General features: G+C 48.9%; 1 protein-coding gene across 27 annotated transcripts in view; it reads right to left on the bottom strand.

The window, feature by feature from the left end:
• ptprda (protein tyrosine phosphatase receptor type Da) overlaps nucleotides 1-25,791 on the bottom strand; it is a 256,218-nt gene that overhangs the window by 9,121 nt on the left and 221,306 nt on the right. For 16 of the 27 annotated variants that reach the window (XM_076993052.1, XM_076993051.1, XM_076993057.1 and 13 more), the window contains 8 exons: nucleotides 23,217-23,329; nucleotides 18,810-18,851; nucleotides 18,100-18,197; nucleotides 14,997-15,120; nucleotides 11,416-11,591; nucleotides 9,290-9,409; nucleotides 8,311-8,465; nucleotides 394-679 (listed from right to left, as the gene is read on the bottom strand). In XM_076993052.1, the coding sequence (XP_076849167.1) occupies nucleotides 394-679; nucleotides 8,311-8,465; nucleotides 9,290-9,409; nucleotides 11,416-11,591; nucleotides 14,997-15,120; nucleotides 18,100-18,197; nucleotides 18,810-18,851; nucleotides 23,217-23,329 (1,114 nt within the window). The remainder of the gene's footprint in view (nucleotides 1-393; nucleotides 680-8,310; nucleotides 8,466-9,289; nucleotides 9,410-11,415; nucleotides 11,592-14,996; nucleotides 15,121-18,099; nucleotides 18,198-18,809; nucleotides 18,852-23,216; nucleotides 23,330-25,791) is intronic. The other 11 variants (XM_076993062.1, XM_076993063.1, XM_076993070.1 and 8 more) reach the window with 1 other exon arrangement.

Raw genomic sequence — 25,791 nt, 5'->3', positions numbered from 1 at the left:
ACCATTTAAACAGTCCTTAAGGCTAATGCTAACTCAACAGCTCAGCCTTTCCAGTCTCCCTCCCCTGGAGGGCTGAACTACTAGAGAATATTTTTTCCTGCACACCTGAGTCAACGTATTTGCCTTATTTCAATCATGTGTGTTGGTGCAGGAAAAACACTGAATTGCAGTGACGACGCCCTCAGGGCCAGACGTTAGGCGGCCCAGGTGCAGCTGTGTGAAGCAATGCCACTCTTTCAAGACTACTGGGAGAAAAGGTTTCTGTACATGGCCATAAATGCTGGACTGCACCCAGCTGTGACATACGAGTCTTATGGGCACAGTTCAATACAAAGAAACGTTAGCATGTGTCAAGACAGAAACTAGCGGAGACGCGAGGCCGTGCTAACGTACCTTGAACTCCAGCTCCATTCCCGTGACGTTCTCGCCCACCTCGAGCTGCGTGAGCTTCTGGATGTAGGCGTAGAGGTTGCGGGCGGGCACCTCCGTATTGCCGCAGGTGACTGCCTCCAGCAGGGCGTCGTGGATGAAGACGTACTGGTCCTCCGTCTGGACCATGTAGTTACGCTGGGCGCGCATCAGCGTCACGTGACCGTAGATGTCCACCGTCTTCTCGTACTTGATCCGCTCCAGCATGGCGTCGATCACGATGAAGCAACCGGTCCGGCCCACGCCGGCGCTGCTCGGGGAAGTCAAAGGTCACCGCAGAAAAGACAGGAAGAGACGGCAAGGGGGAGGTTAGAGTCCAGAAAAGAAACAAAACCACCCCCTGTCTAAACATCACCGGAGCACAGATTAAACTGTATTAAAGTGTGGGATCACTAACCAGGCGATGAGTAAACACATTCATCCGCTAGTGTAAGATGAGGGGATGGTTGTGCCAGACACAGAAAGAGGGAGTAAGACAGGGAAACAGAGAGACAGAGAGAGGGAGACAGCAGGAGGTCTGACTTGGTCTACTGCACACAGTAATCAGATATAGAGAGCTACTTCACCGCAGTGAGCAAACAGCTACCGAGTGCCACATACTCCAACACTGATTCCCGCCTGAAGGCCTCTTCTCCACCTGTCTCTTTTCCCGCTCTTTTCCTCCATCTCTCATGCTCCGCTTCATTCTCTCACCCGCCCACTCTCTCTCTCTCTCTCTCTCTCCATTTTTATAGTGACTCTACAGTGCTTCCGTTCCACAAGTCCCCTCCACTAACACAGTAAAAGCTCCTTCTCTTTCCTCCATGACTTTGAAAAGCGAGCAGCACTCACTAACTTTCCTTTTCTTTTTACTCCTGTAGCACAAGGCAGCTGACTTCAATTAGCCGCAGTTCAATTAGCACTAGCGCTCTCCGCTAATGCGACGTAATGGCGGTGAAACGGTGGGCTGGTCTGGGGCTCTTCATTAAACGACGCCGCGCTGCACATTTCCACATTACCGTCCCGGTTTGGAGCACGCGGGGCTGGGTGATGGAGGTGGGGGTTTGGGGGTGACGTGCACACACCGCCCGCCCAGCCACGAGCGTGCTGGGTCGCCTGGGAGACAGGGCCTCGTTGCCCCACCCCCCTCCGCGCGCGGCTCTGTGACTGACAGCCGCGTGGACTCGGTGGAGGAATCGTACGCATATTTAGACAGTGAATCACACCTCAGGCTTCTGAGTTCATGGAGCACAGGGGGACACATGGGTAGAGGCAGGAAGCAGTTCTCCACATGGAGTTAATTCCCCCAAAACACACAGCTGTTCAGAGACAGAGACAAAGTACAACCAACTTCAACCAGAGCTCTTTCATCTCTGCATCTCTGTCTATCTGTATGAAACTTCCTATCCATCTCCTCTCTGTCTATCAGCCTCTCTCTCTCTCTAGATCTCTATTTCTCTCAGCTTTAGTCAGTGTTTATCTGTCTTGGTTGGAAGTTAAAGAGAAAAAGCAGAGGCCAAATTCTTTCAGCCTTTTAAGCTGGAGTTAAGGAGTCAGAGATGTCATTCCAGAAGAAGTGAAGCCTTTTCCACATGTCCGAGTGTGTTCTGCCCTGACAGGGCAGTACAGGCTCACTTCATTAACCTGAGACAGACTCATTTAGACTGCACAGCAGGAGAAACAGCGCACGCACACACGCACACACAGCTTTCTGTGCGCTGTGTACAGACTGTTTCCTAACTTGTACGTACATCTCAGGAGAGTTGACATTTCTCTTTCTCTTTCCGTCTCTAGTGTTACAACCGGCTGACCCCTGTAACAACCAATCAGGACGCTGGACAGTCTCACCCATTTGTTGCCATAACGGCTGGCTACCCCCATCTCCAAGTCAGTGTTGCCACGACAACCCGCAGAGTGTGGGTAACTGCTGTAGATGTGCTATTGTTACTCCTCTTTTCACAAATGGGGAAATACACTCACAGATTTACCCACGCCGTGAGTCTCATCATAGTCAGAGGAAGAGCCAGTGAGAGGAAGAGAGTGAGAGTCTGAGAGAAATGGTGAGTCCTATAAAAAGGGAGTGTGAGCCTGAGAGAGAGAGAGAGATGGAGTGGGGGAAGTCCATAAGATGGATGTGCTTTTGAGGCTTGGGTGATTTTGTGTGCTGCTCTCTGAATCGACCATAAGGATCATTTGGCTTCATCCTCCTGCTGGCATCAAGCAGCCCTGCACAAGCTTTTGTAGCCAGACAAGCTGCTCAAACTCCTCTGTTTAAACTACCGCTGGCTACGGCTTAGCTTCAAATCCCCGACAGGGAAACCTCTGCTAGAGCAGGCTAGGACAACTCAATCATCAGACAAAACAAACATCAAATCCCAAGTGTCCACTAATATTGTTAAGATTACCAACACTCAACCAACACCAACATCATCAAACGCAACCCTAGATAACACTACTCCACTACCAACATGACCGCACACCATCACAACAAACATCAGACTTTAATAAGACAACTGGCATGTTTAAACTCTGCTAATACTATTAAACACTGCAAATGTTTCCAACAATACAAACACGCTCACACATTACACCTTATACAGATGAAAATGAGCTAATTGGGCCAATACTAACCCAAGACTACATGCACCACTAATATTATTAAACATACCTATTGCATGAAACATCACAAATACAACTAACACATTACACACCATTAACATGCTCAAACACTACTAATGTGTCTGTACTGGGAACCCTAACCCACTGTGTCTGCACTGGGACAGTACATGTGCATAGGTAGGGGGCAACAGCGTTAGTGTTTTCCCCTTCAAAGAAGCTGATTTAATGCTCAGTACCGTTGAAGGAGGGATTACGGATAAACAGATGACACTGAGACTTGTTTTGATGGTGAGAATGTGTGTCTGACCAGGCGTGAAAAGATGCTCTGATGAATGTGAGCTTCAAGAACAACGTGTGTCCTCGTGTGATTGTGTATTGTTGTCCAGATGCACACACAAATATGTAACGTCGATCTCTTCATTGTGCTAGCCTTTTCCATTTATGCTGCCAAATTCTCTCTTCTCTCCTCCACCAGAGGGTTCAGTTATGTTCCTTGGATGTACTCTTGTGCGCTCTCTCTCTCTCTCTCTCTCTCTCCATCTCTTTCTGTCCAGCTAATTACACCACGGGCTGTGGCGGAGGATTGCGGTTAATTACTACCAAGGCTCACAATCTCTTCTCCTCCTCATCCTTTTGTTTAAACTTGCAAATGCACTTCGATAAACAGGCTGCTAATCCCTGTGCTCGGAGAGGCGACTCTGCCTCGTCCCCCAGGAAAACGCCACGCTACGACCTATCGGGAGGCCAGAAACAGAACCCAAAGGAATAATAACATACAAATACAAAATAGAGCTTACTTTAAATCCCCCTGTCACGTAGGGCAACGCCCCCTCTCGTAGCTGTCACTCTGGGTTCCCTCATGTCCGTGTTTCCTGCCTGTTTGTCCCGCCCTGCTCGTTTGTCTTCGTGTTTCCTTGTTTGTTACCACGCCCAGTGTCAGTGCCATCACCTGTCCCTAGTTAGTTTCTATGTATAAAGTCCCGTCATTCCCCAGTCGTGTCATCCGTGATTTTTTCTACTTCGTGCCTTGTGCTTTGTTATACCTGTTCGTTGTGAGTATTGTTTCCGCTGCCTGCATTCCTGCCTGTTCCGTGTTTCCCCGTCGTGTTTGGTTTATCTGTCCGAGTATGTCTGTTGTTATTTCTTGTATGGACTGCCTTCCCGATATGACCTGCGCCCGGTATTACGACTCTGCTTTTGGTATTCCCCGTATTAAATCTCGCTCATCTCTGCAATTGTGTCCGTCTCCTCGCTCCGTGGCGCAAGCCACGTTACATAATCACGGATCTATCCAGGACACAGCGAGAGAGCGAGACTCCGGTGAGTTTAGTCGCTGTAACGAGTTGTTGGCTGCTTCCGTGCAGTTTAACTCTCAAGTGTTACAGCGCGAACGAGCCGGAGACAGGAATACCCCTGGCGCTGTGGGAACACGGAAGTCTCGTCGCAGACCGAAGAAAGCGCAGTCTCTCACTACTGGCTTTCGCGACGAGACTCCTATTGAGCGCTGTGAGTCTGCCCTGCTTGCAGCGGGCAGACGGAATGAGCGCACAGACGAGCGTTGGCTTAACCCTCGGTTTGCTCTCGGTGGCCACTGCGAGCTCCCGACGCCTCGGAGGAGGCGGAGCCGTCGCAGAGAGAGCAACCGAGAGGCTTCTGTGTCTGTGTGTTCTTCCAGGCTCAACCCGGACACTGAGGAGGAGGACTTAACATCGCTGATCCCGCCGGCTACTCCACAGTACACCCCCATGTATTTTTTGGGGGGGAGTACCAGCCACGTCGGCTTGGCGGACACGCCCCCCGATGACGTCAGTATGGTGGCTCCGCCCCCCGAGGACGTCGGCTTGGCGGACACGCCCCCCGATGACGTCAGTATGGTGGCTCCGCCCCCCGAGGACGTCGGCTTGGCGGACACGCCCCCCGATGACGTCAGTATAGTGGCTCCGCCCCCCGAGGACGTCGGCTTGGCGGTTCCGCCCCCCGAGGACGTCGGCTTGGCGGTTCCGCCCCCCGAGGACGTCGGCTTGGCGGTTCCGCCCCCCGAGGACGTCAGCATGGCGGTTCCGCCCCCCGAGAACGTCGGCTTGGTGGCTCCGCCCCCCGAGTGCATCTCCTCACCTCGGATTCCTGTCCCCGCTGCCCGTAGGCAGTTCGTGCCTGTTCCTGTCCCCGCTGCCCGTAGGCAGTCCGTGCCGGTTCCTGTCCCCGCGACCCAGGAGAGGTCGTTCACGCCGGTTCCTGTCCCCGCGACCCAGGAGGGGTCGTCCACGCCGGTTCCTGTCCCCGCGACCCAGGAGGGGTCGTCCACGCCGGTTCCTGTCCCCGCGACCCAGGAGAGGTCGTTCACGCCGGTTCCTGTCCCCGCGACCCAGGAGGGGTCGTCCACGCCGGTTCCTGTCCCCGCGACCCAGGAGGGGTCGTCCACGCCGGTTCCTGTCCCCGCGACCCAGGAGGGGTCGTCCACGCCGGTTCCTGTCCCCGCGACCCAGGAGGGGTCGTCCACGCCGGTTCCTGTCCCCGCGACCCAGGAGGGGTCGTCCACGCCGGTTCCTGTCCCCGCGACCCAGGAGGGGTCGTCCACGCCGGTTCCTGTCCCCGCGACCCAGGAGGGGTCGTCCACGCCGGTTCCTGTCCCCGCGACCCAGGAGGGGTCGTCCACGCCGGTTCCTGTTCCCGCTGCCCGCCAGCGGACCCTGCCTGTTCCCGCTGCCCGCCAGCGGACCCTGCCTGTGCCCGCTGCCCGCCGCCCGGCTCCGCCTGTGCCCGCTGCCCGCCGCCCGGCTCCGCCTGTGCCCGCTGCCCGCCGCCCGGCTGCGCCTGTGCCCGCTGCCCGCCGCCCGGCCGCGCCTGTGCCCGCTGCCCGCCGCCCGGCCGCGCCTGTGCCCGCTGCCCGCCGCCCGGCCGCGCCTGTGCCCGCTGCCCGCCGCCCGGCTCCGCCTGTGCCCGCTGCCCGCCGCCCGGCTGCGCCTGTGCCCGCTGCCCGCCGCCCGGCTGCGCCTGTGCCCGCTGCCCGCCGCCCGGCCGCGCCTGTGCCCGCTGCCCGCCGCCCGGCCGCGCCTGTGCCCGCTGCCCGCCGCCCGGCCGCGCCTGTGCCCGCTGCCCGCCGCCCGGCCGCGCCTGTGCCCGCTGCCCGCCGCCCGGCCGCGCCTGTGCCCGCTGCCCGCCGCCCGGCCGCGCCTGTGCCCGCTGCCCGCCGCCCGGCCGCGCCTGTGCCCCAAGAGACTGTGCTGCCCCCTGTTGGGCATGGACTTTGTGTTCCCCCTGCTCCGCCATGTACCTCCTATGTTCCGTTGGCCGTGTTCCCCTTGCTCCCTGGTCCCGTCCCTGGTTTTGTTTTGGTCCCTGTCCCCGTGGTTGTGTCTGTTCGTGTCCATGTTCCTGTTCCTGTGTCTGTTTCCTGTGGTGTCGTCTCTGTCCCCGTCCCCGTGTCTGTTCCCCAAGTTGTTACCCACCTTGTTCCTGTCCCCGTCACCATCGTCCAGGCCGTGTTTGCCTCAGTGTTTACCTCTGCCCTGTCCCCTGGCCCCGCTCCAGTGTCTGTCCCCAGTCCTGTCCGGTCCAGTCCTGCTCCTGTGCCTCGCCCTGGCCCTGTCCTGCCCCCCTGTGTCCCGTGTCATGCCGTGTCCCGGCCCAGCTCTTGGCCTGTCTCCCTGTCTCCGGTCCCTGCCGTGTCCCAGGTCCCCCGTCCTATTTTGTCTGGTCCTGTCCCTCCGGTCTGTCCTGTGTCCGCTGTCCCTGTCCTGTCTGCCCTTGCGTGCCCCGGAGTGGCACGCTTTGAGGGGGGGTTCTGTCACGTAGGGCAACGCCCCCTCTCGTAGCTGTCACTCTGGGTTCCCTCATGTCCGTGTTTCCTGCCTGTTTGTCCCGCCCTGCTCGTTTGTCTTCGTGTTTCCTTGTTTGTTACCACGCCCAGTGTCAGTGCCATCACCTGTCCCTAGTTAGTTTCTATGTATAAAGTCCCGTCATTCCCCAGTCGTGTCATCCGTGATTTTTTCTACTTCGTGCCTTGTGCTTTGTTATACCTGTTCGTTGTGAGTATTGTTTCCGCTGCCTGCATTCCTGCCTGTTCCGTGTTTCCCCGTCGTGTTTGGTTTATCTGTCCGAGTATGTCTGTTGTTATTTCTTGTATGGACTGCCTTCCCGATATGACCTGCGCCCGGTATTACGACTCTGCTTTTGGTATTCCCCGTATTAAATCTCGCTCATCTCTGCAATTGTGTCCGTCTCCTCGCTCCGTGGCGCAAGCCACGTTACACCCCCCACCCACACCCCACCTCAAAATGGTCAGCTCCGAGTTAAGAATGTCAGATAAAGGTCTGAAACTGATTTAAGACTTCCTGCCTAAAATCTCTTTATCAGATACAAGCTAAAGGAATTAAAAGTCCCTGTCTAACCGATGACAGTAATCCCAGCATTCAGAGAGTAGGAAGGAGAGATGGGGAGAGTGAAAGAAGGAGAAACATGGGGGAAAATAGAGAGAGAGAGAGAGAGAGAGAGAGAGAGAGAGAGAGAGAGAAGGAGGACAATGTATTGCAAAATCTGACAAAAAGAACTGGATTAGCAAAGAATTAAAAACAGCTTGTGCTGAAGTTAATTAGTGCTCCCAGCATTCCTTCTTTCAATTGAAAAATGCCCCTCCCTTCTCCCCCTTCCTCCTAAACAAACGGAGCGGAGTGAGGCGGAGGGATGAGTACCCCAGTGAGGATGGAGGGAGCTGAAGAGAGAGAGAGACATGCGGAAAAGAGACGTGGATGGTGAAAGATGAAGGGAGAGATAGACATGTGGAGAGCGAGTCAGACAGATGGCGAGAGACATCGATGAGGCGGGGGCGGTGAGTGTGATAGAGTTTGGTCTGAGGCAGTGACACAACTAATCCTGTAGTTGCAGGGTTGCAAAGCCACTGTGTGATGAAGCTTTGGAGATGAAGGAGGGGGTTATCACACACACACACACACACACACACACACACACACACATTCTTCCTTACATTCCTTCTCAGTTTTGCTGTGCCGTCCGCAGGCTGCAAGGCCTGATAATTAGCAGGCTAAATCTGTCACGCGTTTAAGCTGCTGGCTGCCTCCGGCGTGCGCACCAGGCTCTCTTAGCGCCTCTGTCTTGAACATCAGTGCTCGGCTCCGCGCACACTCACATTCAGAACCAGAAGTTTTCCTGCTGTGCAGTAAAAGCTCCAGCAGCAAAACTCTCTAGCCCATTCTCTTAGTGTGTTGAGTTCAGCCCCACACACACGCGCGATTCTAATGTGAACAGACATACTGGTGGTCTCACCTGCAGTGGACAACCATGGGCCCGGCGTCAGGGGGGTTGCAGGCCTTCACCCTTCTGAGGAAGGCCAGGAATGGGGTGGGGTGCTCCGGCACTCCGTGGTCGGGCCAGGCGGTGAACTGGAACTGTCGCACCTCCCTCTTCTCACTGGAGCCGTTCTGCAGACGAGTAAGGCATAAGTGATCATTCGGTTCGGATGTACCACAGGTGGTCTCATAAACCTCAACATTGGGATTATCATGACTTTGCTTCTAAAGTTATCATTCATGCAGCAGGTCATTGAAAACCCCATGCACATACCAACCACACAAATGGGAAGAAGCAGGGACAGACAGACAAATGGGGACAAACACACAAATGGGGATAAACACACAAACAAGGAAAGATAGACAAATTGGGACAAACACACAAACAAGAACAGACAGACAAATGGGGACAAACACACAAATGGGGATAAACACACAAACAGGGACAGACAGACAAATGGGGATAAACACACAAACAAGGACAGACAGACAAATGGGGACAAACACACAAATGGGGATAAACACACAAACAAGGACAGAAAGACAAATGGGGATAAACACACAAACAAGGACAGACAGACAAATGGGGACAAACACACAAACAGGGACAGACAGACAAATGGGGACAAACACACAAACGGGGACAGACAATGCTGAGGTGCTGGGCTGGCATGAACAGACCATGAGTGACTGGAAGGCTCTTCTCTGTTCTCACTATATTCTATTAACCTTCCTGTTCATTTTTCTAACATTTTTAATGTCAACTAAGAAAATTACGATGTTGGGATTTTTTGGTTAGTGTTTATAATAATAATAATAATAATTCTATAATAAATGTGATATGACCTTTAAACACAGTATGACTAAGACTGCTCCTTGTTGTTTCAGAGAACAATAGTAATTCTTTAGTTCAGGAAGTTTTTCTTTCTTTCATTCCTCTTCCTCTGTGGACTCACTTTATAAAGTGCGAACGTGCGGACGCAGTAGGTGGCCAGCTCCACAGTGTCCAGCAGTGTGACCTGGATCAACCCGTATGTTTCTGTTCCTCTGGTGGGCCAGTACTGATCACACTTCACCTGCGCACGCACACACACACACACACACACACACAGAATTACATCAGACTTTGTGTAAAACCACATCACAAACACATAGAATTACCTCAGAATTAGGTATCACAAACACACGGGTTTGCCTCAGATTTCAATCTTGCATTGCAGACTGGAGACTGCTTCAGAGTCTACGCAGCTTTGGTCAGAACTACACTGAGAACACGCACGATTACCTCGGGCCTCAGCCGACACCGCGTCACCATTTTAATCGAAAGCATGAAAGTAAACTGCTTTCCATTTGGGAACTCAACATTCTGTTCTGAGGGCAAGTTCCCAGATTCTGCATTGGCTCTTTCACACCTCAGCTGAGAGAACGATGTCTTGAAAGGAAAAGTCAAACAAAAAGACAGCGGTGGCAGTCGGCCATCTTTTCTCCTTTCTGCTGACTCCGTTTCATGAGAGGGGAGGGGCATGGCATTCCGGCTACAGCAGACAGCGCTATTTATTACCCCGACAGACGCTATAATTACAAACCTAACTGCACTTTCGTCCAATCACATTACGGCTCGGACCTTATTATGATTATACACTTTTGTTTCCAAGCAATTGACTAATAAAACATTGTTCCATTACAGTGCCGCCATTCCCATAGCCAAAGGAGATGGCAGAGGCCCTAGAGACGGGCGTTAGCGACGGGCACTAGCCACTTCATGGACCAATGAGCACATGCTTCGTGCTAACTAAACAGTATGGTAATAAAAAAGCAAGTCTCTCAACATTCACACGCAAGTCTGGGTGTGCTGTTTATGAACATGTAGCAGCCCACGTTTAACTCTGTGGGCATTGACGGGGGGTCTGTGTGTTAATAATGAAGGACCCTAATGGCTTGTTTATAGGGCATTATAAATGCAGCTGTTTGTGAAAGCTCAAGAATGCGTACAGTCTGTAGAAGCACAACATGGTTGATTCATGACTTCAAAATAAACCCCATGTGGCACCCGACTTGGTACCGTTTAGACGCTAAACGCGCTAAATGATGACTGCTATGTAGTCCAGCCAAAAACCCCTAAAATGAACAACACTGCACATTTGTACAGTGTAGTCCTTGGGTTTATTCATTCTACTGTGTCTGCTTAGGCCTTAGATGGGCCTTGCATAATAACGCATAATGATGCATAATTAAGAATTCCTCTTGTGATACAATAATGGTTCATTCTAACAATTGCTACACATTACATTCTAGAACCACACTGAGAATTCTAGAACAAAGCATGTAAACCACACACATCAAAAGTGTTAATAAAGAGTCTTTTGTGTAAGCACTTTTGAATACGAGAGTTTGCATTTTAGAGTTCTGCTGGAGCACTGGTCTGAGCAGCGTGCGTGTAGCATTTCCTGTGGCATCTGTGGACAACCGAAACAGTTTCCCGCCTTTGTATTCATTCATTCAAAACACGACAGCTTCGAGTGAACTGAAAATCTTATAGCAGGAGCAGGATAAAGCTCTGTTTCTCCAGCCAGTCACGGGGGCCACTCAGATCGCGTTTTACCTGTACCAGATATACTGTGTTTTTAATGGCCTGTCTGCTATATGTTGGGAGGTGAAACGGTACAAATGTGGACTGGATAAGGAGTCTCTGTGGAGCAGTTTGAGAAACAGCCTGTATAATTATACATTATTGCAGTGAGTCATTTCTAACACACACCTGATGTGTATTAGGATAAGCTATAAACCTCACTGTAGTCAAACCTCAGACTCAACTAAGAAATCCTGGACTAGATCTCCACAAGGAGCAATAACCGGGTTGACTGGACCACTTTCCTACCCACAACCTCAGAGTGCTTCCTGAGCGGCCCTGCACCTACGCAGGACCCCACGTACCCATGCGTGTCCCTCACGCGCGAGCGGTACCCCGCGTATCTCTCACCCACGTGTCCCTCACATGCGAGCGGTAACCCGCGTGTCCCTCACATGCGAGCGGTAACCCGCGTGTCCCTCACATGCGAGCGGTAACCCGCGTGTCCCTCACCCGCGAGCGCTCCTCCAGCTTGGTCATCATGACTATGTTGGCGCTGCGCTGCTCCCACACCATCCTCCAGAAGTCCCCGAAGGTCTCGGGCAGCGCCCCCTGCGTAGCTATGTAGGCGTTCTGCTTCCTGTAGCCGTCGATGTAATTGGAGTTGATGTAGTCACTCCCAGGTATACCTAACAAAGAGGGCAAAAGGGAATCTTTAGAATTCAGAACTTAGGAATGTGTGAAATCCAGCAGTGTGGACATTTCGTGCACTGATCAAGTTCAAACATATCTTTCCTCACAATTCAGACAATTTTATGTCATTTATGCAGTTGGGAGTCCATAATCCTGTTCTAGTAAACACACACAGTACGTGACTGAATGAGTACGACTGCAACACAGTATGGGTGCAACAGTGTGTATGTAAGTGTGTGTATTTGAATAAGTGTTAGTAGGTAAACTGTGAGTAACTGAATAAGTTATACGGAATTTAATGTATGGGTAGTGCACACATCTGTGTGTGGGTGAATGTGAGTGAGTAATTGAGTGTGTGTGTGTGGGCAATTACATGTGTATTTGTGCATGCAAGTGACTAAATAAGAGTGTATTTGGGACAGTATTTCAGTGTGTAATTGAACGTGTCTATATGTGCAACTGAGAGGGTGTAATTGAATAAGTGAGTGTATGTGTGTGGGTAATTGAATGATAGTGTGTATGTTTGAGAAATTGAAAGTGTGTGACCGTGGGTACAATTGAATACGTGACCGTGGGTACAATTGAATACGTAACTGTGTGTGTGTAATTGACAGCGTGTCTGTAACAACATCTGACTGCACACACAGCTGGCGTTGGAGGGGCCGTGGCAGTGTGTGGGAGGAGACTGGCACACACACATCCTCCTGCAGTGCTTCATACTAGTGGAGAGTGATCCTGGGTGGGACGGGGCATGGGCGGTGCAAGGTAGCACATGTGAAGTCCTCCAGACCCTTCCTGCCTCCCCCAGCACTTAAGGGAGGTAGTGATGTGTGCAGGGGGGAGGGGGAGGAGTGGTTTCTCACACCCCCTCTGGTCTGGGGAGATGAAGGCCGTGTGGTCTACTCCAGTGTGAGGAGAAGGGAGAAGACAGCTAGTCAATGGGGACAAACTAGCAGTCCATGGCTGCACCTGCACATGGAGCTGCGAGATAAAACTAGCATCTCCTTCACACGCACACACTCACTCACTCACTCACACACACTCTCTGGCCACCTTCTTCTCCCTTTTACACTCAATCTCACTCTTGATCTCCATCACTTCCTCTCACTCTTTCCTTCCCTCACCCTCTCTCTCTGCTCTTTTCTCTGCACTCCCTTTAGAGTGGTTTCTGTACATTCCTCCTGTAGGTACTCTGTTTTCCACCCCTCCCTCACTCTAACAGGCTGACGGATTTAGGAATGAAGGCAGTTACACTCGTCTTGTTGTCTTCTCTCACTCGGCTTTCTCTTTTCAAAATGTTCAATTAAATGTTCCTTCGGAAACAAAAGGGACATGAATTAGCAAATGAGGTTGTGAAGGACTGTCTGTCTGGCCTGTCAATCAGGATTCATTGTGTCACAGTCAAAATCAGATATTATAAAACCTTGGGCATACATGTGTAATGTACTTTAATGCATTCACACCTGGTGGAGGTGAAAAAGTAAAACCAAGCTCAAAAAGTGAGGTTATTATGTTCATAAAACACACGTAATAGGCATATGATTTATGTAAACAACATTACATTAACCATCACCAAGTTGATTTTAAAATGTGAAGTATCCCCTCAATTAAGTTTTTCAACATAACACTAATCGCATAAATTATTGAAATTATTTCAAATTATCGAGAAACTAAATATGTATTTGTTTCTACTCTGCAGACACACACACACACAGCTAAAGATGAAGACTGTGTTAGACTTGTACAGATTGTTTGAATCCACGCAGCCAGATATCAGTAATAAAACCTGAAGTCAGTGGAATGTCATCATCAGGTTAATATCAAGGGCCAACTTCACATGGACTGACCACCCCTCTATTTCTCTGTCTCTCACTCCCTCTGTGTGCCCCTCACACTCTTTGACGTCATGTGCATGTTTTTATGATGAGTGTGCCATAGAGTTAATCGGGTGGGAATTGTACCCTTGTATTTCTGTAATGCTGGTGGTCTGTATTAAACATTTACCTTTTTTGGTAAACATTTTTAATTCTCTCTCTCTCTCGTTCCCTTTATGACTCTGTCTCAGAGAAAAGCTTCAGCCAAAAGCTTTTAGCCAAAAGTTTCAGTCCAGGTCAAACATGAATTTTGTGTAGAGATGGAGGGATAGAGTGTGGCTGGGAGAGAGGGATAGAGTCACTGGGAGAGAGGGATAGAGACAGGGCACAGAAGGTAAGAATGCCCACAAGAGTTCCACCTTACATTACACTGCTGACTCTCCCCCGCTGGTCCATGGGGATTACCAATCTACAGCTGGTCCATGGGGATTACCAATCTACAGCTGGTCCATGGGGATTACCAATCTACAGCTGGTCCATGGGGATTACCAATCTACAGCTGGTCCATGGGGGCTACCAATCTACAGCTGGTCCATGGGGATTACCAATCTACAGCTGGTCCATGGGGATTACCAATCTACAGCTGGTCCATGGGGATTACCAATCTACAGCTGGTCCATGGGGGCTACCAATCTAAAGCTGGTCCACGAGAGCAGACGTTGATAAAAGGAGGTGGAAAACGGGTCTGGCAGAGGTCCCCAGTGCACTGTGAGCGAAACCCTTCTGATTGCAACACTGTTTCCTTCCAAACTTATTTATTTCCTTACGGCAGTGAAACTGAAGGCATTCCAGGACTCTGGGTGCAACAAAGATTCCCAACACCCACCATGTACCAGTTCTCAGATCCACGCACATAAACAGACAGCAAAAAGGGGTTGGATCTGCTCAAAGCTCCACCCCGTGGGGGGTGGGGCTGTCTGTGGGGTCATGCAGAAGCCTGTGCTGCCTTTTTACAGGGATCACTGCACCAGTGATCACCAGTCTATATCACTGCCACAAGGGCACTAGGTCCTAGATGTAGATTTAACAGCATCTGTTCCACACTGAGAACGAAGTTGAATGGGCCAAAGCCAGTAGCCAGAGTGTCTTAATTTAGACTCTATCTGTATTAGTGTTTTTCAAGATAACTGCATGAACCAAAGTGTCCTTGGCAACACTGCTGATTTAACCCACATCTAATATCCATATAGTTGGTATATAGAGAGGTCAGTGCAGGACTGAAAGTGTTCATGGTGAATTTGTTACTTGACAGTAAAGTTAATGAATTAATCAAGCTTCCATCTAGAAGTCACCTTCAATGAGCAGTCCCTAAAGCGTGCGTCACTCTTCAGCTCTCTCCTGGCATGCGTCTGTGTTTCTGGCATTTGAAATTTCTAATGGCAGCGAAACATTTCTGGGAAATGTTTAGACATTTGTTAAATGTGGCATTTTTAACTACAGGCAAAATGCAGGACGGAAGCAGCACTGGCGCCGCCCTATGGCCCGCATGAGGGAACGCACAACAAACCAAACTCATTGGAAGCTCACCATCAATTGCGGAGAGCAGCACCCGTGAGTGGTCATAGGCGATGACGTTGGCGTATCTGTTCTTCGCTTTGTTCACTTCCAGGTTTGAGTGCTCCCATGTGAACTGTTGGCCAGGATCAACAGACTGCAATGGAGATAAAGAAAGCAATAATCAATCAATCAATTAATCAGCTGAAATGTGATCATCATCTCTTCCATCCATCATCGCTCATATTTTGAGATTTGGTCCATTTTTTTGGAGCTTTGCTTGTATACCGTATCCAAAAAGCTGTAGAATAACACACCATACCTCTTAGGCCGCTACGGCCGTTTCAGTGCTCAACCAACAAGAGCCATTAATAACAGGGTGCTGCTGGTGCAGAGGTAGGATCGTAAATGAAAACAAAAGATGACCTAAAAACAAAACCTAAAAAATCTTGTTTTTTGCTTTATGGCAGGGTAAAACATGATCTGATGAACATAGGTGGTCATTAAGACTTCAGTGTACTCCTACAGCTGCAGAACACAGCGTACTAATGCAATTAGCTAAATCTGCACCTGTGACACCTGTGGCTTAATGCTTACACTAATGACATTCTTCATATTTCTGACTAATACCTGAACTTCAAGTGTTCAGGGTGTTAAGCGCTTCTAATAAATGTTACACAATTCTCTTCAGGCCTACTAAGTGCCTCTCACAAAAGGCGACAGAAGTGTGTACCCTTTAACATGTCTGACGCATGACTTTAACAAAGACCTGGTTGTCTTTGGGGTTGATGGCGAGAGAAAGTGCCAATGTTAAAGTTATTTTCTGAGACCCCCAAACCTAATGTTGAATATTACACGCGACTTCACATTCCTTGAAATACTTTTATTTCTTTAGTAGAGTCTTAACAGTAATTCCCATTTCTCTCATGGACCACTGGTGCTCTTCCACACCAGACTCGTCAGACCATGGCCTGACTTTGTACCATGCTGGTACAAGGTCTAAAGCACACATTTGTCCTTCACTGAAACGAACCCTGAAACAATTCTTCCTGTTGACACTCTGCTGTCCAGCAGGTTCTGTTCTCCTGGCGTCCACCAAACCCAGATTCACCCATCACACTGCCAGACAGTGAAGTGTGAGTCTCAGATCTCACAACATTTCCACCTTTGCAGTGTTCGTGGTGTGACAGGCTTTACACCCTCACTTCCTGCGTCCAGAGGCAGTGTGGGGCTCTCAGTGGTGAGTGATGCCCCAGAGGGTGGGCACACCTTCGCACACGTAATTATTATCATTAATGTTAGAACTAATGTTAGTTGCAGGATATGTTGCTTTCTAACCGCCGTTCTGACATGGTAGAGACATCTCTGGTCTGTTCCTGTGTGATTAAAGGGAGCTGGTGCGGTGTAAGAGGTAAACACCGGGGTGTTGATCGGGGCACGCAAGCGCGGGTGCCACGGATTCACACGCCTGAACCAGCAGCGCCGGCGTCCGCTCTCGCAATCCACCCCCATTTATTCGAATAATGAAATTATTCACTCTCCTCTGTGTCTGTTTGAAAAGGAAAAGATGATATGCATCTTCCTGCTGCCGAACTCTCCGGGTTGACAAATTTCAAATTACAGTTTTCAGGGGACCAGAGAATGAGGCGAGATTGGTGTGTGGCGGAGGGGAGCGCCAGTGCGGAGAGATTCTCCAAAAGGAGCCCAACGCAGCGCGCTTGTCGTCCTTTGTCGGCTGACGTGCCCTTTCATACGCGCGGAAGCAAAGTCAAAACAACACAGACAATGATTAATCACGTCCAAATAAGCGCCCGCAGACCCGTCACACACAGACGGCCGCTGTCGCTCAAGGGCACGTTCAACACCACTGTCGCTCCTAAACGTTACACTGTGTTCCACGCCACATACAGACAGAGCTGCATAGTAATCAGATTGTTTGTACTGGGGGAGTATCGGAGATCTGACTGCATGCTGGCATGGTGCTGTCGCATGCTTTTACCCCCCCCCCCCCCCCCCCCCCCCCAACACCCCACAGCTCAGCATAAGGGAGCAGGAGCCCCAGCTGTGGGGGTTTGACCTCACACCGCACCACATGAGCTCCACCACGCCCCCCACTCTTAACTGTGCACCGTTAGGAGAGGAAGAACGTCTTTGTTGAGGCTACAGCTTTTTAGCCAGATGTGATGAAATGGTGGGTTATGATATTGACTGGAATGAAAAGCTCACACACACACACACACACACACACACACACACACACACACACACAGAGGACATTTGCTGCTGCCTCAAGTCACCCAGTCATCTACAAACATCTACATAAAAACAAAACCCCCAGAGCCATTCAGAGGAAATGACATCACAATCTCATATTGCTTCACTTGGGAAGAGCTAAAATGATTTGACTCCGCCCACATCTGCAGCCCATCTAACCTACCCCACCAGATGGGTCGAGGAGTTGGCTTCTAATCTGCTATGAGCAAAAATCAACCAATCAGATCACTCGTGATCCAACAATTTCTTCCTTTTCTCCTGAGCAAAGTCTGGATGTAAAAAAGAGTCTGGATACAATAGGAAATAATATGATTTGGTTATAACTGGTACATTAGCAGAGGGGTTGACCAAGGCAGACAGAAATGTGTGCCACTGTTTTGCAGCTGGGATTAGGAATATCTACAATCCATAAAGTCCAGAACCAGGTCAGAGATTACCAGACATTAAATACAAGCCTCCTTCCTCATCACGCACAGCTGATTGTAGCTGGGATTAGGAAAACCTACAATCCATAAACTCCAGAACCAGATGAGAGATTACAACATTCAATACATGCCTCTTTCCTCCTGACTGGTTAGTTTTTGTAAAAGGATTTTAAAAGGCCATGATGGAATATTTATTATAATAGTACTATTATAAAACTACTATTTTTAAACTATCTTCTTAGAGAGGTTTCTGATATAGAAAGGTATCATCATGCATATGACTGTATAATGACTGGAGATCTCACACTAACTGGCAGATTTAAAGCAGAATATTTTTGATTTGACAGACAAATACATACATCATGTTAACAACTATAGGGTGACACCCTCACCGCCCAGTAGCTGTGATAAGCAACCAAAGTACAAGGTTCTGCTACCTCATACTCCTGCGAGAACTTCAGGTTGTCGTTGGCCTTCAGACGTTCCAGATGATCGGCCAGGTCCATGATGGGGATGGGTGGGTGTGTGCTCATGCCTGCAGGAGAAGCACAAGCAGGTCTCGTTAGGGTCACGGCAGGGACCCGACCTGGACGGTGACTCAACAGAGGGAGGAGCATGTGGTGTCGGAAGGGATGGTGAGATGTGACTGCTTTTAGACCAGAGGAACCAATCGAAGCAGCGGGCATGCTGGAGATGGCAGCCAATGGGAACGCTTCGAACGCACCCTCAGCCAATGGGAACGCATCGAACGCACCCTCTCCTAGCTGTGCATTCCTGGTGTGAGGAAGAATGTTATTTGCACGCAAGTGGCATCAGCGGTTAGCATGACCGAGGAGAAGAAATCAAAACAAAAACCAACAACCAAAAAAAAAAGAAAGCCCAAAAGACGGGTGTCGACGTTACGGGGGCCATATGCTGTAGTCTGTGTTTAGCAGATGGCCTGGATCTAAAACCATTGAGTCATTTCAGATCTCCTTGCGATGGCAAATTCTCCTGATATGGTGTGAGGTGGAGCGAGGTGGATGAGATGGAGATGGAGGTAAGCCTTGATGAGGGATGGAAAGCCTGAACTATTAAACAATGAAAAGAGAGGAAGACAGTAATGAGGAGGAGGAGGATGGGGTATGTATAAACAAGACCAACTAACTTGACAGATGGAGGTTACTGGGGTAACCGGAGGCACTGGAACCTGTGAAAAAGAGGGCGTGGCATAAATAAAATGTATCTGAGGTTAAAGCAATGTGGTGATCACTCCTAACATCTGTCCCAGCTGCACAAATCACACTGTCCCACACACCATCAGCGCTGCTCGCAAAAGAGACTTTAACCCCCTCGTTGGAACAGCCACCGGTTAGTAGAAAACAAATTCTTGCATGCAGGCAGCTGACAAATGTCGTGCAAATTAAATAAATCAATAAATAAGCAAAAAGCCAAGTGAAACAGGGATTTCACACACAAACACACAGATACACAAGGGTTAGGACAGTTTTGTGTGTGCACACACAGGGGAGTTGGGGAGGTTGGGTTTGTTTTGTTGAGTCAGGCACACCTCGACGTCATGCTCCCGATTTAATTGATTTTTGTGTGATAATATGAACACTGGTTCATCCTATTCCGATGTTCTGGGTGTTCGTTTGTCTTCATGTTGTGTCCTTTTTGGTCTCAGACAGCATCACTGCTCGGCCGTAATGACACAAACACACAAAAGAAAAAATGCTCACTGAAAGACAGAAGGGGCAGCAGGGAACTTGCCAATAGATGACCTTTCTGCTACCATTCCAGGGTCAGAAAGTAAACCTCCTCACCAAGATTTTGCTCAGGCTTCCTGGATTGCGTTGATTCCATTTTACCTAGCTTGCGCTAAATAGAAAATCCAGCAAGCTTGAGTAAAATCCTGGGAAGGACTTTTACTTTCTGAACCTTGGAACGTCCACCTCTGTCTGCTACATAGTGAAACGAAGATCAAGAGGCCTTCTGCTGCAGATGGAAACGGCGGTCACCACCGTTCGGTCACCAACTTCTTCTAAGGGGCTGACCGTGTCTTCAGGACAGTATGTGCTAGTGTCCGTGTGAACGTAAGGGGGGAGCGGAACTATAGAACTGAAGGAGCTGATAAAGAGCGTGGAGACTAGTCCCTAATAACTAGTTTGCATAACGGCAGACTGTGTGTCACTATGGAGAGGGAGAGTGAATGTGAGAGAGAGAGAGAGAGAGAGACACACACACACACACACAAAGGGAGGGTGAGGGAGAGAGGGAGCAGGACGTGTGTCTGGACACAGAGGAGACGGCAGCTCTTTGGCCCGAGCGGCTGACAGAAGTGGGCATTAGCTAATGGAAAACGCAGTGGAGAGGCTCCACTCAGCCCACTCAAGACCCATTTCCAGGCAGTGCGACAATGAAACTGCCACTCGTGCAGTACAGCCACACCAACGTGAAGCACCCTTAAGATGAAAATGGGAGCTGGGGATGGTGGGGGTGGGGATGATGTAGGTGTGTTGAGGGAGGGAGGGGGGGGGGGGAGGGGGGACTGTGCCATCAAAAGTTTGAAGAGCAGCCCGGGGGAAGCAGGTGTGTGGATGGGGAGGTTTAATGTAGATGTGGAAATAGAGGACGGAGGTGCTAGAAAAGGACCCCCCCCCCCCCCATACACACACACACACACCACCACCACCTTTATCAGAAGCATTCATTACAAGAACCCTGTGAACAACAATAGATTACAGACAAATTGGTCTGCATTAGCCTCACCCAGCTCATAGTAGCTCTGCGTTATTTGACCGTTGGCTGGATGGATGTTTTTGGGGTAGCACAACCACTCCAACCCCAGCAGGGATTCTGCCACACTCACCGGTCCTCACACACTCACAGCAAGCCCAATATCCACTACCATGTCAGCATCACTGCTGTGTTGGGAATGGGCCACAGCCCAAACACTAATCGGTCAGCGGTGGTTGGGTATTAGGCGTGAGGTTTTAGGCAAACCACCCACCAACACGTCCAGAAGAAGTTGTATGGTGCATACTCACTGACTACAGTGGACAACTGTAGACCTATTGGATGCACAGATTAGACGTGCAGGTGAAGCTAACGATGTGGTCAAAGACGGTAGGTACACTCTCTAATAAAACATGTGGTGAATGTATCTGGACTCGTTGGCACTGCCTGGTCTAGTCTGTTAGAGATGGTTACGGCAGTAACTGTTCTGGGATCAGTGTTGTTTCCACCTGGTCTATTATAGGGTGAGCCCCTCCTGCAGAATCTTTGTTCAGCCATTAGCTGAGGATACTGCTACTGCTTCGGAGGTTTAACACAAATGAACACACACACTTCAGTGTCTGCCTCTTCTACAGGAAACCCCAAGTGGTTTTTTTCTACAGTCCTGATGATATTTCATTACAACAATAGCTCTCAATCCAAATCCTTGGGGACCCAGTGCTCTTAACACAGATGTCCCAGCCCGCAGAGGGATTAGATAATTACTTAATCAGCTGAATCAAGTGTGTTATTACTGGAGAAACACACTCATCGTCTCTAGGGAGAGCGGCACTAACCACTCGTATGGCGACTCAATTTACCCGCCAACTGGCACCAACATTAATGCATTCCAGTCTTACAAAAGTGTGCATTCCTGATTGTCAGGAACCTAACTGGATGTGAGGAGCTGAGGCAGTGAGGAAGACACAGTGAAACTGGCCACAGGAGCTGCTACACCACTGTCTCCACCAGCCCTCACTTCAGACCACTCTGCCCACAGGGCATGGGTTAAAGCAAGAAATCTTCATTTGACTGAAAATTTGTCCTGGCAAAAGACAATGCCAGCAATTACTCACAATGTGGTGTAGTTGGGACAAGGCCTTGTATATTTATCTAAACAGCCTGTGTAAGGAGAGAAGAAAGAATCTATGAAGCAGCAAAATGCAACACCTGAGCAATAAATGTACATAAATGTCTCTATATATGTCTAGATATAAGTTATCTGGGGGTCCTCTTCCATAAAATTATTTAAAGATCAAGTCAAATTTAGTGAATCCTGGTGAGTTTTAAAAGGTATGAAGCTCTCTTGTTTGCCGTAAGATTACCTGATTTAAGTAGGTATGTTACAAAAAAATTAAATATCCAAAAATGGCAAATTAAATCACACCACTGGATAGAGCTTTTAAATACAAACAGAACAACACCATCCATGTTGGTTTAGAAATAAAAAAGTTAACATTTTAAATGGAAGAAATGCGCCTATTTTCTCAGACTGTATTAAAGCTAAATGAAGAAATGTATGTCATCGGTGGAGAGATTCTTCAGTATAAATAACCATAACTTCTAGATTTCACTACAAATTCAAATAAAAATTTAAATGTAGTCACTTTATAGTATGGACATGACATTATAATATTCAAAATGAATGAACAAATGAATACTTAATGATTAGTTCATTGCGTTGAAGCGCGGCGCGTGCGAAGTTACAAAATTCGAGAGGTGCACGACCTCGCGAATCGCCAGCGCGCGAGGCTCTCGCGCACGGGTGGAGCTACCGCGATTGCGTCATTTTCGGCGCGCGATTATATACATATATATGATTCTCTCACTGGCGCTCATCAGCGCTGGATGGATGACGGCGGTGAAGTCATATTTGCGGAGTTCATACACATTTACAAGGTGAAATTCAAGCACTTATACGTCACTTTCAAGGTCCATTTCAATATTTCCCAGCACGTTAATCTTAATAAAGTTAAATAGTTATACATGTACTCGAAATGATTCTAAATAATTCGCTTTTTTATCACATTATTTAATGGTGGTATTTCAAAACGCCCAATCTTAACGTCTTCACGTTCTCTCATGTTTCGTCCTGGAATTACAAGAGGCTCGTATTTGTTAACGTAATACAAGAGAATTGTTCAATGCGCAATGACCCGCAAGTCAATCAAATGACACAGCCGTCATCCATCCAGCGCTGATGAGCGCCAGTGACAGGATCATATTTCGGCCACAAAACAGAACACGCGCGTGTGTGGTTTATTATGATTTGACGGAATTTTCCCCCCAAAAAATCAAATGACGGAAATCCGTCGTAGTGACGGAGAACTTTAACCCATGCCACAGGGTCACTCCAAACAGACCGGTGTCTTCAGAATGTCATATCTTCCCTCTCCCCAGGCAGGAAAGTTCATGCAGGACCTGCGGCAAAGCAATCCGGTCACCAGGGGTCACCAGGGGCCGCACCAGTGTGGTCAACGGAGAGCCAGATTCCAGTACAGTTTGGTGACTATCCTGCTCACACACCCACGGTTCAACTCACGATCTCATTACTGGCCTCCTCGGGGAAACCAGTACGCTGCACACCAGCCATGCCCCTGCCACAGACCCCGCCCACCTTCAACGCAAGCCCCGCCCCCCTGGCACGAGCTGCCACTCGGAAGCAGAGCTGCAGGCGATGTGACATTGTAGCGCACATCCCCTTAGGCAAGATGGCGTGCAACTCGATGATGTAGTGGATGGGCAGACGCCACAGGCCGAGAGGATGGGGGTGGCCACATTAGTGCTCGTTCCTCACCGGGAGTCTGGAAGTTGAGACGACGCAGCTCCACGGGGTCGGTGGGATGGTGGGAGGGCATCTCCTTGCTGTTGGGAAGGCTGCCTTTCCTGGCTTCCGCCTCCGCCCGTTTCCTGTAACAACAGAAGACAGAAGATTACGATGGCCGACGCGTCTTCAGTTCTTGTCTCGTTGGGCGGTTGTAGGGTTCTCACAGGCTCAGTCACATACACAGAAGGATCAGGAGCAAAGCTGATGCTCGTAAATAGAACATGAGGGAGTTTTGTGTGAGGAACAGGAACAAGCCCAATCATGATTTACTGAAGAGTGTAACCGCATTACTGGTGATGTGACGGGATTTACATATTAATTTATTATTTATATATTAATGTTATTAATTAGAAATGTTCCAGATGTCATGATTCATTTCTTAATCTTCATTAAAAGCCATTTACTTTTTGTTAAATATATGCAGTAATGCAAATTCCTAATTCATCTATAGGGTTAATTGCTCACAAACTGCAGGGGACATACAAAGACATCAGCGTTCTCGTTAATGACCTTTAATTAAGCTATCACAAGAGTGGGGATGCAGGAAACTGCAGCTATTTGCAGTGAGGGCTGGGCTTGGGGTCAGAGGTCACTGCACAACACCCACACTCAGACCAGGTATGGAGACCACAGGTGAGTCAGGAAGGAAAATTTCCCTGGAGGACTAGTGGAGCGGGTGGGAGGGGCTTAAACATGCGCCTCTTGCCCATTTGGCCAATCGTCACTCTAGAAGCTCCTCTAGAAAAGCTTCCTCACAACTGCAGGAAGAGCAGCAGTAGAAAAGTTGTTCATCACTACAGGAGCCGCTCTGGAAACGCTGCTCAACACTGCAGTGGCTCGTATGGAGTTCCTCACCAGTGCAGGAGCTGCTCTAGAAAAGCCAGTCCACACAACAAACGGGCTTCACGCCAAGCTCCAGAGGGTTAGTGCAAGGAACAGCCTCTTCGCTCCTCTGTACGGCTGCAGGCTGAGGCACATACACTGCTGCGCTTTTAAAGCCCTTATTTCTTTCCAGGCTGAAAAAGTTGACCCTAGATATGAAAAGGTTACATCTTCAAAGAGAGCTTCAGGGCGGAAGGAGCCAGAAGACATCGGCATCAGGGAGCCAGACCGAAGCAGCACCATGGGCACACAAAGACACTCACGATTGTTCAGCACCGCCGCAGTTTGCCCGAGTAACAGTTCTGACAGCACAGTCGTTGCCGCATGGACTTTGAGATGCGTCACAAACGGCTGGTGAACATTTCAGATTCAGTCGAAGACTTTAGTTGGACTTTGTGAACACATGCTTGGGCTGAAACATGAGGGAGGCAAAGCTGAAATTCTTCTGACGTTTTAAACCCCAGCATAACTGTTATTTCTGTTAATCAGTGTGGACGTCAGTCACTTGGTGACTTCAAATAAGGAGGAACCATATTTTTCCTAAGTGATGTGTTCAACAAGACAGATGCCACCTCCTGTTTCAGGGTTAGGGGGCACAGTTAAGGTTTATTCCTTATATGGCTGCAAACCTGTGCAGAACTGGGTCCCTGATGTCTCAAAATCCACTGCTCCAACATGCTCAACCCCAAAACATCTCAGTTCTAAATTCAGTGGACTGTGGAGTGAAACCTGATCAGCTATTCAAATGAGAGAATTTCATACTACTCCTGCATGGCAGACCTTTGTAAAACTGCACTTAATTTTACCTGCAAGTATTTCATGTTAATAAAATATTAACACTTGTCAACACTAAATGTCATTGTCATCAGTGTCATTCTTGGTAGGAAGAAGTGTTGAACCTTATTCATCGTCTGACATGGTCCGATTTTCTTTTTCCAAGCACATATTTAAAAAACACTTTGAACACATAAAAATAATGCTAATTATTAATTAAATAATTATTAATTCATTAAGCTGACTGTTCAAAAAAACTGAATGTAGCAGGAATTATAATGATGATGATGATGATTATTATTATTATTATTAATAATAAATAGATGAATGGTCATTTACCGGTAGTTATTGTTATGCGACTTTTGTCATTTACAGTAATTCAAATATTTACTATTTAATATTTAAATTTCTTAAATATTTAAGAAATTGCAAACGGTGAAAATTTCTCTCCAAGCTTTTGACATGAGGTGAAACACACACACACACACACACACACACACACACACACACACACACACACACACACACACACACACACACACACACACACACACACACTTTCTCCTTCCACTGTCTCCTTCATTCTTACCTGTCTGGTTTGCTGCTCCAGGGAAGCGCAGAAGGAAACACAAAACCATCATTAGGTGAGAATATTACCAACAGCCTCACCACTGAACTCACAACCTGCCCACCACAGTGCACAGGCGTTGCCATGACTGCTACAGCATTCAGGTGTTGCCATGGTGTTTGTCTCTGATTGAGTGCCTGGGCATTTGCATGTGTGTGTTGTATTTTTCTTTAAAGCTGTGACAGACGCTGCTACCACCAACGCTGGCACCAATCCTGTCCTGCGTCTATTCCTCGTTCTTCCCGTAACGACGCATCACTC

The sequence above is a fragment of the Brachyhypopomus gauderio genome, unplaced genomic scaffold (assembly GCF_052324685.1).
Source record: "Brachyhypopomus gauderio isolate BG-103 unplaced genomic scaffold, BGAUD_0.2 sc103, whole genome shotgun sequence".
NCBI lineage: Eukaryota > Metazoa > Chordata > Actinopteri > Gymnotiformes > Hypopomidae > Brachyhypopomus > Brachyhypopomus gauderio.
Note: the sequence above shows the minus strand (reverse complement) of the source record. Positions and strands in the feature narration are given on the sequence as shown.